This window comes from Triturus cristatus, chromosome 6, assembly GCF_964204655.1.
Source record: "Triturus cristatus chromosome 6, aTriCri1.1, whole genome shotgun sequence".
Taxonomy (NCBI): domain Eukaryota; kingdom Metazoa; phylum Chordata; class Amphibia; order Caudata; family Salamandridae; genus Triturus; species Triturus cristatus.
The window spans coordinates 443,896,111-443,910,928 of NC_140589.1; the positions used below are offsets into that span (position 1 = coordinate 443,896,111).

The 14,818-nt window shown below is 41.3% G+C and overlaps 1 protein-coding gene across 1 annotated transcript in view; it reads left to right on the forward strand.

Moving 5' to 3' along the window:
- The window catches only part of HCRTR2 (hypocretin receptor 2), a 1,486,247-nt gene extending 1,485,240 nt beyond the window's left edge, over window positions 1–1,007 (forward strand). Inside the window, exon 7 of the mRNA XM_085609189.1 lies at window positions 269–1,007. Coding sequence (XP_085465315.1) covers window positions 269–495 — 227 coding nt within the window. The 3' untranslated portion in view covers window positions 496–1,007. The remainder of the gene's footprint in view (window positions 1–268) is intronic.
- The last annotated feature ends 13,811 nt before the right edge of the window (window positions 1,008–14,818 follow it).

Sequence of the window (14,818 nt, forward strand, 5' to 3'; positions counted from 1 at the left end):
TGTACACATCCCCCTGTGTTGTTTATTGTTTACTAAAATTCTTTTTCCCAACTTTCAAGTTCAGGTTATTTTTGACTGTATTGAATGCATTATTTGTACAAGCTATCTTATCCTTTATCATAATAAAGGGTTCTTTGATCAGAGCCTAACCTAAAACGTCCCTATCATTTCATTTGGTGGCTGTAATTTTCTGATCAATAATGTACTACCCGCAAGGTAAAAAACAAAAACAAAAGTAGTCTCTCTGTCTTGCTTTTTGTGATTGCAGGGAAATTCAGAGAGGAATTCAAAGCAGCATTTTCTTGTTGTTGCCCTGGAGTTCACCATCATCAAGAAAAAGGACTTACCAGAGGACGTGCGAGCACAGAAAGCCGGAAGTCATTGACAACCCAGACCAGCAACTTTGATAACATATCAAGACTCTCAGAGCATGTGGTACTGACCAGCATAAACACCCTCCCTGTGAATGGCAGTGGAGCTATTCACAACTGGTAATGCTGTGAACTATGGACTCCTTTCGGCCCTGGGTACCCTTAATGTTATAGAACGATCAGGAGAGCTCTCAGTGTGATGAGTTTGTGGATAGCAGGGCAGACCGAATGAGTGAGCTGATGGACCGGCCATTCCACACGAGCATGGAAAGACATTCCCGCAAGTGCTGCTTTGCGAATCCATGAATGTTATTGCAGCTGGAAACAAATACGTCTGAGTGCTCATTCTTTCCTGTGAAAATTTGTGAATGGAAAATATGACTATGTTATGATATCGCTGTTTTAATTCTAATGATGCAAAGGATCTCTAGTTCTTACAGTGCATTTTTACTACAGTTACACAAATGTTCAATAAGGGGAGGTAGTACCTGCAGTACTGTAAAAATCACCAGCCTGTGTTGAAAATATCTTAAAAATGTTTACAAAGGGCTCTTAAAACCTGCAGTTCACTTTTTGACAGAATAACTTTATTTATTTAACCGAGCCACAGAACAGTTGATATTCATTTTGTTAATGCTTCGTGTACTTTTATTTTACTTTTTTAATTTATATTCCAAAACGAAATGAATGGCATGTAAACAAATAAATTAATACTTTGATATTTGAATTTGGAGGCTGTTCTCTGGGCATGTCAATTTATTGGAAATGTCACTGATGGGAACATGTTGATTTGGAATGCAAATGACTGTGGTTCTGATCAAGACTGTATATGTAAATTCAAATATTGGTATTTATACCTATTCGTTCATTAGTATATTAGTACATCGTTCCCCCATGTTTCCTTATTGCATTTGAGCATTTCTCTCTTTCAACTACTGGGTTTTATAATTTTATTTCCGACCATTTGATATACTATAGATTGTCATTCAACAGAAGAAGCCCAACAATCTGTGATCCAATATTCACTTTTAAAAAGCCACAACATAATCTGTTGATAAGCATGTGACAATTTAACAACGAAAATATATTGGTTCATTGAAACCTGTATGATAGTTGTTAGTTTTACATTTAACAATGAACCTTGTGAATGTAGCCACTATGCTATGCTAACACCAAGTATTAACACTGGATCTCCCGAAGATGTGTGAATTTTGTCTCTTCTATTCACTAGACGAGGTCTGTTAATTGCTATGTTGCATTCGAGAACATGTGTACCAGGCTGTGGTCTATATAGTCGTTGATAACTAAACAAAAATATTTTAAATTGTCAACACTCGTAGGTTTCTCTCTAGATTTCGGGAGATTTCTCAAAACATCACAGAATTCACAGGTATACTCACAAAACCCTAAGCAAGTCATTGCTATGCATTAATACTACTACTCTTCTTTGGTTACATCTGCACATTACACAAACGAGTAAACAATGCAGATTTGTTATCGGAACAAGTTTTCTGGATTTTCATCACCGGGAAGAAAACCTGTTACCTAATTGTCCACGAAAAATAGATGCCCTTTTTCCTTTTTCTCATCTTGGCATCAAATGTACTACAACATTTTTAAGTGCATGTCAGAATATGCATGTTCTAGGAATGTCAATGCAGCATATACCGCCAGGTTCCATGGAATTATCCAAAGATAATGAATCTTTTTAAGACTAATGGCACATGATTAATCACCAGTGTCCATATTTTTCAGTAATTTTAAAAAGAACTTGATGTGTACATCCGAAATTCAAAAGCTATCCTTAAAATGACCTCCTCTAAAATGATTTTTTGCAGAAGTCCCCCATACCTTTTCCACTCCCTTAACCTTTACAGTATTTTTTTTTACCCAACACTCCAACTACTTATCGATATCCTTCCTTTTCAATTTCTTTTTATTTATATAGGACATCCCTGCAAAGCCCCTTTACTTAAAACTAACATGCTCGTTTTCTTGCACTGTAATTTTTTTGTTATGGGGTATTTGAAATTGTTTCTACCACATCGCTTTGTGCTTAGTACTTATAATATTCCTGAATCTTTACATTTACTGTTTTTGGCATTGCGATCTAATTGCCCCAAAATGTTTGATATTTTTGTGTCTCAGGGTAATTGAACCTAGAAAACTAGATGTCACTGTTTGTGCATTTTGCTAGCTGCAATCCCTGTTTATATGCCCTACCATAAACCTTCAATTATGGGAAAGCCACCAAACCTTTTGACTATCTTCAGTTAGAAGTACTCTAAGCAAGCTTAGAGCATTGGAATGTTAGAGCTTAATTGAATCTTAATTGAAGACAATGAAGCTGCTGATATCTGTATTTACTGTTAAGGGCCCTCTCAATTAAGTGTTTGAAACTCCACAAGCTTCATCTGATTTGTCTTATACAACTATTTGTTTGATTATTTGGGTGATTAAAAATCTACGTTTGAAGGCTCTCTTTTAGCTAACCATTTTACTCTCAAATTGTAAAGCTTACATGTTTTCTTTAGGGCTCACAGGTGTATATTTACAAGGGGATAGTGCCACCACAACATCACATTTAGTGACATTCTGGTGGGGCTTTGCCCTTCTCCATATTTAGAAAGCAGCGTTAAGCCACTTATTGTGGCCTAACACCACCTTTAAAATATGGCCCCTGTTACACGCATCACTTAGCATGAAAGGGGTGTGCAATGGGTGTAGCTGTGGGCCTTTCACCGTAACACCCATTGCTTTTTAACACTTCCCCAGATTTACAAGGATCTGTAAACCTGAGACAGAGTCAAAAACTAATGCCATGCAAGAGCTGGCTGTAGAATGGTGAAACAAGGAGAAATACTTTTATTTCTGCTAGTTTTTGCTCTTTTTATTTGTGCTGCATTCTGCGTCAGCACTAGGCAGCTAGTTTTAGTACCACTGCTAGGCAAAACACAGGGTGAGCCATATTGTTGTAAATACGGTGCATCCCTGCAAATGTTGGAGCTTGACACTGCCAAATTTAGTGCAGCTCTGCACTCTGATATTTTGATGATAATATACCCCACAGTTTTTACGAGTATACACTAAAGTAATGTTTCTGAGTGTTTTACTAAGGGGTACCCTGTCTGACAAATATTAATAACCATTTAAATATTAAACCTTTATAAGTTGATGACATCCAAAAACATAATATATTTGACAAAACAAATGGGTATTAAATTAAGCTTTTGGACGCATATAAGAGGTACTTAGATAAAGAACTTTCTATTCTGCTTTGCAATCTTCTATAATAGTAATCTTCCGAATGCCTGTAGCAATCCATTCTACAGTTTAAAATGATAGTTAGCCAAACAGTCATATCAAGGTGAAGAGCTGAGCAGTAGATATTGCAAATCTTCCAAGATATTTACTGTCTTTTCAAAAGCCTGAACACATTTTTTCCAAATTAATTGGATGCATTTCCATTGATGGGTGGGTAAACCATTCAGCTGGAGTATAACCCCCTTCACTGCCAGGCCTCTCTCCCCATGTCAAACCCTTTTTTGGCTTTTTGGGGTAGTTTGTGCTTAGGCCCCCATACCTTTTGTCCACAAAAGATATCCATGCCAAACGTGTGTCCTTTTCTTCCAACACCTTAAGGATTCTAAAGGTACACAGGGTTTGTGGATTCCTCTGAAAGAGACTGAGAAATTAGGTGAAATACAGCTAAATTTTGAGGAAAAATGGGATAAAGTGCTGCAGAAGACATTGTCTATTTTTTTCTCTGCAAATAGTGTCAACAAAGGGTTTGTGGTGCTAAAATCACCATCTTCCTAGGTTTGAAGAACAGGCAGACTTTTGTCAGAAAACTAAACTTTTCTACACAGTTTTGGCAGTTTACTGGGTGTAGCCTATTTTTCCTGTTTTTTGTGCTTTCAAACTCTGGGTAGAAATGGGTGATAACCTAATAATGGATCCCGAAAGCTATACATTTCTGAAAATAAGGCAACATTCTGAATTCATTAAGCGGTTAATTGTGTAGATCCTTCAAGATTTTCCTATGGAAAGTAAAAGTTGAAAAAAAAATATTGAAATTAAGTTGAATAAAACAGCAATTTGTGCCTATATTTTCACCTGTAACGTCTTCTAAATATGCGAAAGTTTTTAAAGCAACATACCGTTACATCCGCGGGTCCTTCTGGTTGCAAGGATATATCGGGCTAGTAGGTTCACAAAGAATTCGAGATACCCAGAGCCAATATTTGAGCTGCACCTTGCAATGGCTATTCATTGTGTACCAGGTATACAGCAATTCATTTGGTAAAATATAGGGAGTGAAAATTAGGTATCAAGGAAACCTATGTATTTCCTAAATAGGAACAATATATGGAGTTTAGAAGCAGTGGTTATTTGCACATCTCTGAATTTGTGTGTAGCCATACTAGCCTGTGAATTGGTGGCATTTTTCAAAATGTCTTCTTTTTTACACACTGTCTTATATTTGGAAGGAAGAAATGCATAGAAAGACAACTGGTAATAACACTTGCTCTACTATCTTTGTACCCCTAATACTCCCAATAAAAATGGTACGTAACTTGTGTTATTCTCTAAAAAATTATAAACTTTTAATCTTGTTTGCGTGCAAGCCAGTTAAAGGGTTGCCAACCCTTCAGAAACAAAATAATAGAGTGAAACTTCAGTCGGTCGCTGGATGCACTGCGTGAATTCAACTTATTCACATCATCCAATAAACAAACAATACACAAAGAGTCACTGCAAATTTCTTTAAAAATGTACCTTTCTTCACAAACATTTTAGCCTGTATATAGTATGGTTTTTAATTTTCAAGCAACTATAGTAAGAAAACTTTTTTGCAGGTTAACATTGCAATACATAAATAAAATGAAAAATCACAAAATCACTATAATGTAAATCAGAAGCAGCCATTCTAACAAAAATTTTGCTTCGCCCAATGCATTTCGGGATTATATCATCCCTTCTTCAGGGGCCATTGAAAAGATAATAATAAATGCCAATTACTTTTAACAAATATAATCCAACATGCAGCAGTGTCAAAACGAAGCCCCCAAGAAGCACAAAGACATAGCAATGGTACTCCCAATAAATACCAGAGTGCACATATTGAAAGCGAGCCAAAAGTATGCCAATAAGGTTACTGTTCCTAATCACAAAAAAGGAGAATATACCTTGTATTGATATTCTTTCTGTTTGTAGCGGTAGCTGATTTGTTCTTCCCAATGAGAAAAATGCAGAGTGCAGTGAAATTAGAGTAAGTATACGTGCTTTCTTGGTGGCTCCTGGTGCATGAATCTTTCATCCATTGTTGTATGAAACCCTTTCTGGTTCTAAAAACATGCATGAAAACAGAATTTCAAAATATTGCTCTGATTGCGATGGGTAGTTCCTATAATGGATTATATCCAATAACCATAATGCATATGGGAAAAACTGCCCAATCAACACATACGGGCCTGGAATGTTGGTCCATTGTTTAGTAGAAAGTATGAGTTAAAGAAATCACACCCCGGTCCATTCTAATAAAAGCTTCAAAAATCCATCTGTGTCTCAATACATGCAGAAAAAGGCTTTTGTAAGTAAGTACCCTAAAGTTACAAGAGAATTGTTTCTGAGTGTGGCTTATATCAGTTGCACTACAAAGTCTTTCGTAAGATTTAGTTAAAAACATCGCTCCTGATAAATATAAAAGGGACTAACCTACCATAATATGCAGGGCCTAATATACTATTTGAGATAGTTGAGGGAACGCTAGTAGTGAAGAATAGAAATAATTAAAGAATCCATTCAGCTGAACTACATTCCATATAGTGGAAATATGCACTCTAAAGAGTCGGAGACACAATACATAAAAAAGGCAACATCTTTTTACAGGTGCCTCCAAGTAACACTTCATTTAAGTTGCACTGGAAAGTATCCCTTAACTGATGTCTGAATATGAACCCTGATCCACAAAGACAAAAAGACAAAGTAAAAGAAAAATTGGCACCATCTTAGAATAGATCTATTATACATTGCAACGAGTGGCATGTAGCATTAAGGAACATCCAAATGACAACATCACATACACAGTTTAGGCAACAACATGTCAACATATAAAGAGGAGAGGATTCTTGGTCCCTCGTATTGGCAAAGGTGCAAATCCAGCAAGTGGCTAGGATAGGAAGGCGCTAGCACAATCTTGAACTGTAGTAGAGACATGGGGCAGATTTACAGGCCCCTTGCGACATGTTTACAACACTATTGCGTCACTTCTGTGACGCAGTGGCATCGTAAACAATGTACCACCATGCGGCAGATGTACCACGTGACGCATCTAGTGAGATGCGTCACGTTGTAAAGCTCTGCGCTACACTATACCTGCGTCAGGTATAATGTATGCAGGGTGGGCATTCCATTGCAAGGAAGCCTCATAAAAGTGACGCAGTAAAATCTACAAGATTTTCCTGAGTTACTTTTACATCCATGCTGCGTCAAAACCCTGCACCTGCTTGAAGCAGGTGTAAGGAGTGACGCAGCATATTAGGCATAGGGCGCCCCTGAGCATTGCTGGAGTTGCGTCGCGCTTGCGACACTACTCCAGCAATGCACTGTCCTTACGCCAGAAAATGCCACAGGCATCTGGCTATCCTTGCGCCACAGTGCGTCGCATTGTAAATGCGATGGATCCGTGGTGGTGCAAGGGTATTCCTGTGTGTCACATCTTTACTGCTGCATCCCTGCTGATATGCAGGGATGCGCCAGTCCTTGTAAATCTGCCCCAGGGTATGTCCAGGCTGTACTCAAAGCCCTGTCGTATAGCAATGCGATAAAAGCGTACTAGATTATTAAAATAGCTAAATGGTGATGTCACTTATAACATGTGGACAGGAACATGTTGAATACATACAAACGGCTCTTGACCACCATATTTTCAAAATAAAAGTTATAGCAATGAAATACTGCTTGGCTGTGATGGGTGGATGCTGGTGACATCTTGAACGATGACAGAAACAAAATTAGTCAAAGCTCTATTAAATGCACTCTTGCATGACAGGAAAAGTAATACAATCCTCTGGTATTTCCCCAAAATATAGTGGCCAACGCACCTCCCCTTTATCTGAGGACAGCTAAAAAGTGACAATATGTCCGATCAAAGTTTACAACCATTAAAGGTGAGGAAACCACATAAGTCCCTTAGAACATGGTACAAAAACTCAACCCATCCCGCCAAAGGCTTACCGGTGAGTAACGTTGCTCACGTGTGGTGTCTCATGCTGAAGCGCTGTAGGCTGATAAAGCCACACATGGCTCTATGGGGTTTAATTACCCATGGCAATTGACAGCACCTGATGAAAGCAGTAATTAAAATAACCTTATGTCCATGGCAAAGCCCTGAGCTAAGTATGGATAACTAGTCATCATATTGGAATGTGTGCCTGTAAGGAGAACGTAATGTAGGGTCACAGTCGCAGCTATGCTTCCAAAGTGCCCCATTCTTAGAAGCGATGACTTCCTTAAGATATTCATAAATCTGATAATGATGAGCCGTTATATGAACTGGGTGGCCAATAGTCTCAAATATGTAACAAAAACACTCCACGTTAGAGGTGTACGAATAATAACAATACCATCTTGGAACAGTAAATGCTAATGTACGCAGATTCATTGCAGCCAGTCAGATGAAAGGGTGGAAAACTACCAGCCTAAAAACAATAATCATCATTCATGCTGTAACTCAAAAAACATGAATGATTGAGTAATGGTACAAGATAGATATACTGTATTAGTGGGAATGCGAGTCCCAAACTGTCTGGACAGGGGTGAACTGACCTAACCACCCCACAGTGTCAGCTGAGAAACAAAAACATCGTTTAAGCTATGTCTTATGGCACATAAATAATTGTATGGTTATAAGAAAATACACTGGGAGTGTAAACTTGCCAGACCTGGTCTGTCTGATGGGGGTATACACAGTTTGTCGCCCCACCTAGGTTCAAATCAAAGGAGACAGTGATGAAACTACTTCTACTTAGATAATGGAACCTATTATTCCTGAGAAGGTCACAGCCCACCCAAAGATCGGAGAAGCTCAAGATGTCCAAATAACCATTATTTTATAAAAATGGATGGCATTTATTATTAGCATTTAATCCCATTGTGACCGATCTGAGGTGACATATCCACCTAGCTTCTAGTAGTACTTAAGGAGTGGCGGTTGTTTGGCACCCTTCCCTGTGACCAATAAGGCCTCGGGTACCCAATCCCCCAATGCTTCAAAATGCTTCAAAACGTTGAGGGGTCCTACACAGCCCTGCTCCCCAAACCTAAAAAGCCTCAGGGACACCATACCTTTAGGTCAAGTAATTAATGAAGAGAGGAGGCATGTGTCCTCCCTCCCTGAGCCTAATTAGAACTGTGGACCCCAACCAGTGAGGAAGACATGTAAATAAAAGGGGAGGGGGGCTCTGTGTCCCCCCGAGCTTTAAAATGGTCCCTGGGACCCCATACTCCAGCGCCATCACATGATCTAAAAGGGAGGAACTGCACAGTACCCCCTCCATGGACCTTCAAAGGAGCTCACCCCTTGGACACTGTAGTTTTCCTGCCCGCAATGCACGGGTAGAGAAACATAGGTATGCTCCCGTCTGGTCGGAGCATTTTTAAATCTCCCCCAACTGGGAGCAAACATACAATTCTGCTCCCAGCCAGTAGCAGCTTTAAACATGCTCCTGCAGGCTAAGAGCAGACTTGTGTTCTATTTCTCTGCCCTCATTGATGTCTCTACTTTCTCACATTGCCTTTGTATATTCTAAGACATATCAAAGGCAAAATAGCAATGATCAAAAGAGTTCTGTCCTAGAACTGAGAAATCCCAGAAGCATGTCAATAAAACCGTTCTTGTATTTCTTCGCGAACATGGCATGGGCTCTATATATCATTACAATATGTATTTTGATATGCCAAGTGTCTATAGGCGAGATGGAGTGCACGTCACTGCAGAATAGAACAGGATATTTCCTAATCACATCAAGGAATGCATCCAGTTCTATATGTAACTGAGCACTACACACTACAAACACAAAGTCTCTTGCCAGAGCCATCCTATTCCTACATTATATTATTATTTCATGTCATAACTCCATTTTACTTTTTGGATACTGACACCGCCGGACTCTTATGAGAATGTGAGCACCCAAACGTCTGCCTCCATCTCTTTATTTATCAAATGCTTGTAAATCTCAAGAGCTCAAACACTTAGCATATGTCTCACCGATAACAGTTCTGTATTCTTGGTTATGGTTATAGAGCATGCAAAAGCATTAGCCTCTCTACCGACACCTCTCTCTTCAGGCAGAATATTTTTACCCCTCCCACCTTTTTTACGATCTTCTGAGAGTCTCGGAGATTGTACATTCCTTTAGTGGATAGAATATAAACTTTCTTTGATTATAGTACTTATACTTTATAGTTTACACTACTAGGGTATAGGTAGGAAGTGACCTTTCCACTCTGCGGTTTAGAGAGTATAACAGGTTTGTTTAGTAGTTGCATCAAGGTGACCAGTTTGCATAGTAGGGTATAAAGAAACACTGCTTCTCCACTCACATCTTTCCCTAGGCTCACCAGTATGCATAGTCGCATGAAGAAGGTACTCAGCACACATGTAAGACCTCTGCATTGCATAGCAAGTATTTGAGGCACTGACATCTCCACTGGGAACTCTCCCCAGGGCAATAATCATCTATGTTAGAGTGTGGGAATTGATTTGTCTGCCCAATGACAAATCTCCCCATAATTACACACATATGCGGTAGTGTGTAAGGAAACATTGTCCTCTCCTCTAGCACTTGTCTCCAGGGACAACATGGATGTGCATTACGGTGTGGGCAACAACTGGCCTCTCTGCTGACACCTCTCCCTATGAGCAACATGTATACACAGTACTGTCTTGAAAGGGAGTGGCCTGTCCCCTAACACATCTCACCAGGGTGACAGGTATCTATAGTAGTCTTTGAAAGAAACCTACCTCTGTGCTCATACCTTTCGCCGTGTTGACATGTTGACATAGTAGGCTGTGGAAACAAACTGCCTTTTTTGCTGACACACCCATCTCTTTCCTCTTCTGTGATCTGTCTCTTGGATGATATGTACGCAAATTAAGGTACGAAAAGTGGATTGCCTCTCTGGTCACAGCTCTCCCCAAGATGACAGATGTAAGGTATTGGGAAGAAATTGCAAATATGTTAAGAAGTCTATCTTGCATAGCAACTATACAGACTAGGTTATGGAATCACACTGCCCTGTCAAGTCAGACATCTTCCCAAACTAACACATGTGCAAAGCAGGCTGTGGGTAGAGACTACTCTCTCTGCTCATACCTTTTGTATTGTGCTAAATGTCCGTAATAGGATATAAATTGGAGTAGCCTCTCAGCTGCATATGTAGTAAGCTGTAGACAGAGATAGTCCTCTCCAGTATACTTCTCTCCAGATCACAAACACACATAGTAACATGTTCAGAAGAACTCCCCTTTCCACTATCACACCTGCAACAGCTGATAGCAGTGCATTGTAGATTATGAAGATGCACTGGTTTCTGTGGCAAGACCTCTCTCTTGTATGAGAAGTCTCTATACAACAATGTGGACAAGAATTTATTTTTCTTCTGAGACCTCACAGTTTCTTGACAATTCAACACACTAGGGTATTCAAATAAATGACTTCTCCATTACCAACTCTCTGTACCATAAAAGTTGGGCATAGTATTGCATAGTGCATGTAGGAGCACTGCTGCACTCCCTGAAGATGGAACTGGCAGTATTAGTCAACATTACAATACTATGATAATATTCAACTCTATAACAACTATTAAATAAACACATCAATAGTTACTTGCATTTTGTTTTATTACAACATCATAATTTAACAAAAACATACCAACGCTATAACAACTCTATTAATGAACTATTTCAACTGTAAACCAAACAAAACAGTCAAATTCAGTAATTAATAATGTTTTCATAAAATTATGCTGAGCAGTCTGGTCTAGTTGCAGCATTACAGCCTGCCAAATAATATATGGTATTGCAGTTTTTGGATATGAGGGCAGGTGGTAAAAAAAAAACAGCAACGTTTTTCATGTGTGCAGTTTTTAAAAGGAGTTCACAAAGGATAGGTGTTAGAATTGGGGGTCTCTAATTGGCAGAGGTACCTTTGTCCAAATAGGGACTCTTGCTTCTAGTCAGGGTAACGGGCTACACTTCTAAAATAACCCCTGCTCACCCCCTTGGTAGCTTGGGGTGAGCGGACAGGCTTATCTCAGAGGCAGTGTGTAAAGCATTTGTGAACACATACAGTAATACATTGAAAACACTATAAATGGACACCACACCAGTTTAGAAAAATAAGTAATCTTTAGTAGACTGAACACAAGACCAAACAACAAAAATCCACAATACTGTCATAAAAAAATAAGACTTAGATGCGTCACACAAAACAAACAAAAGGGTCGCAGGGAAGTTGATGTGCCGCTCCTTACACTCAGGGGAGTGGTTGCGTTTGTTCCTTACTGCTGCGCAGGGGAGTTGAAGCTCACTTCCTTACTGTGTGGGGAGTTGATGCATCATTGCTTACTATGACCCAGTGACGATGCGACAAGATGGCGCCTTGATGCTATTTAATGATCCGGTGCGAGGTGACAAAATGGTATCTCTGATACGATGCGACAACATTGAATGAGATGCGTGCATGTCCTATGGCCGTGTGACAAACTTGGTAACTTCTGAGCAGCGACAGGCCCTGCCACACACTTTTCCGGTGATGTGACGGCGACCTCCGCGGCGGCGACATGCTTCTCCAGTGATGCGACGTGCTTCGTCGGTGATGCGACGACAAACAGCTGCGGCGGCGGCACGCTTTCTTCAGCGATGCGATAGCAACTGCTGCGGCGGCGACACACCTCTCCCCATTGCGTCACACTTCTAGCTCCCAGCGACACAAAGTCTTCCCAGAGGGCCCAAACAACAGTAGGCACCTCTCCCCAGGTAGAATTCCCAGCAAGGGAATTCAGGGGAGCTGGTGCTGAAGTCTTGTATCCCTGAGACTTTTTCTGGCAGGAGGCAAGCACCCTTCAAGCCCTTGGAGATTCTTCCTCAAGATTATGAAATGTTCACAAAAGTCAGTTTTCCCCTTTCCTTGGCAAATAAAGTAACCACTGCAGGCCAACCCCAGAAATAGCAGAACAGCACAGGGACAGTCTCCTCCTTAAGCTTCCTTGGTTCTTCTCCTTGGCAAAGGTTTGTTTTGATTCCCAGAAGTGATCTAAAGTTCAGGGGTTTCAGCTCTTATATTTATACCCCAAAAGTCTTTGTTTTCTATGTGTGAGGGGTCCTGGACCCAGTCCAAACCAGTTCTGGGTGCACTATGCAAGTGCACAACTTCTTTCTTTGTCAGTGTGGGCCAGGGATATCAGACGCACCACAGGAGGTGGAGCCAGAATTGTGGAAGGCAGGTAAAGCCCTATTCAGGCCCAGGTGCTACTCCTCCCACCACTCCAAATGCAGATAGGTCTATTCAGCCTACTGCTGACTCACCCAGACTCCTTGAGCCACCCAGGCCCTGTCACTCACAAACCAGACATGGAATACACAAACCTAGCAGAGGCATGCTGGATGGTTCGGCAAGAAAATACCTACTTTCTAAAAGTGGTACTTTCAAACACAGAATGTAAAAACCACCTTCACTAAAAGATGCATTTTACCATTCTGAGTTCAGGCATACTAAACTCGAATTTCTACCTAGTTTCCTGAGTCAGTTAGGATTATAAGATGTTATAATCAAACTGCCCATTCTGGCCTATGGAAACAGGTAGCCTTGCAATAGTGAAAAACAAAATTGGTTGTAATTAGGGGTGGGCGGAATTTGCGGAATCGCGTTACGCAAATCTCCGCGAAACGGTAAAAAATCTCCGCGAACATGCAGAAATTTCGCGAACACGCGGAATTGCTTGTTCGCGATACTTTTTTCCTGTTCGCGATCGCTGCTTGCGTGCTCGGGGTGAAATATCTCGCGAACACGCATATTGAGAACGCGAACAAGCAAAAAATTTCGCGAAGTTGCGGAACGCAGATTTTTGGGCAATTTCGCGTTCTCCGCGGAACGCGAAATTACCCAAATTCCGCAAATTCTGCGAACGGAACGGAATTTACCGCCCAGGCCTAGTTGTAATTCACTATCAGGACATGCCACACACACCCGGACATGTCCTACCTTTTACATACAATTCACCCTGCCCATGGGGTACCTTGGGCCTACCTTAGGGGTGACTAACATGTAGAAAAGGGAAGGTTGAGGGACTGGCAAGTGTCTGCACTTGCCAAGTCGACATGGCAGCCCCAGGCTGCACACAGGCTCTGCAATGGCAGGCCTGAGTCACATTTTACCAGCTGCTTCTGTGGGTGGCATAACCAGTGCTGCAAGCCCACCAGCAGCATTTGATTTACAGGCCCTGGGCACACATGGTGCACTGTACTAGGGTCTGACAAGTAAATCAAATAGCCAATCATGGAGTCACTAATCCATTACAACAATTTACAATAGGGAGGACTTGCACTTTGGCACTGAATAGCAGTGGCAAAGTGCCCTAAGCATCTAGACCAGCAAAAACATAGCAAAAACACAGAAAGCAACAGCAAAAAAATGGAAGGGAGACCCACGCCAATGGTGCCAGGTCTAACACGTGCCCCCTCCAGCTGAAATGTGGGGAGAACTACCCACCCCTTGGGAGTTCTCTTCACTAAGGCGGAAAAATCTGGACAGACCATCAGCATTGGTGTGTTATGCACCAGGGCGGTGTTCCACCGTGAAGCCCATCCCCTGTAGGGAAATGGACCACCTCAACAGCTTTGGATTCTCACCCCTCATCTGCATCAACCATCTGAGGGGCCTGTAGTCTGTCTGAACCCGGAAGTGAGTCCCAAACAAATATGGTCTCAACTTCTTCAGTGACCAGACCACAGCAAATGCCTCACGCTCAATTGTACTCCACCTCTGTTCCCGTGGAAGTAACCTCCTATTGATGAAGGCTACAGGTAGGTCTAGGCCCTCCTCATTGATCTGTGAAAGAACAGCCCCCACACCATGCTCTGAAGCGTCTGTCTGTACAAGGAACTCTTAGAGAAGTTGGGCGCCAGAAGCATGGGCAGTACATGGCAGTCTTCAGTCCAGTTCACTTTCTTGGGCTGCTTCCTGGGAGTCAGCTCGGTCAAGGTGCAACAATGCTGCCATACCCCTTGACAAACCTCCTGTAGTACCCAGTGAGTCCTAAAAAGGCTCTCACTTCTGTCTTGGTCTTGGGGGTTCCCAAGCCAGGATTTTCTCAATATTGGGCTGTAGGGGCGCCACCTGGCCGCTCCCAACCTGGTGTCCCAAGTACACCACAGAACCCTG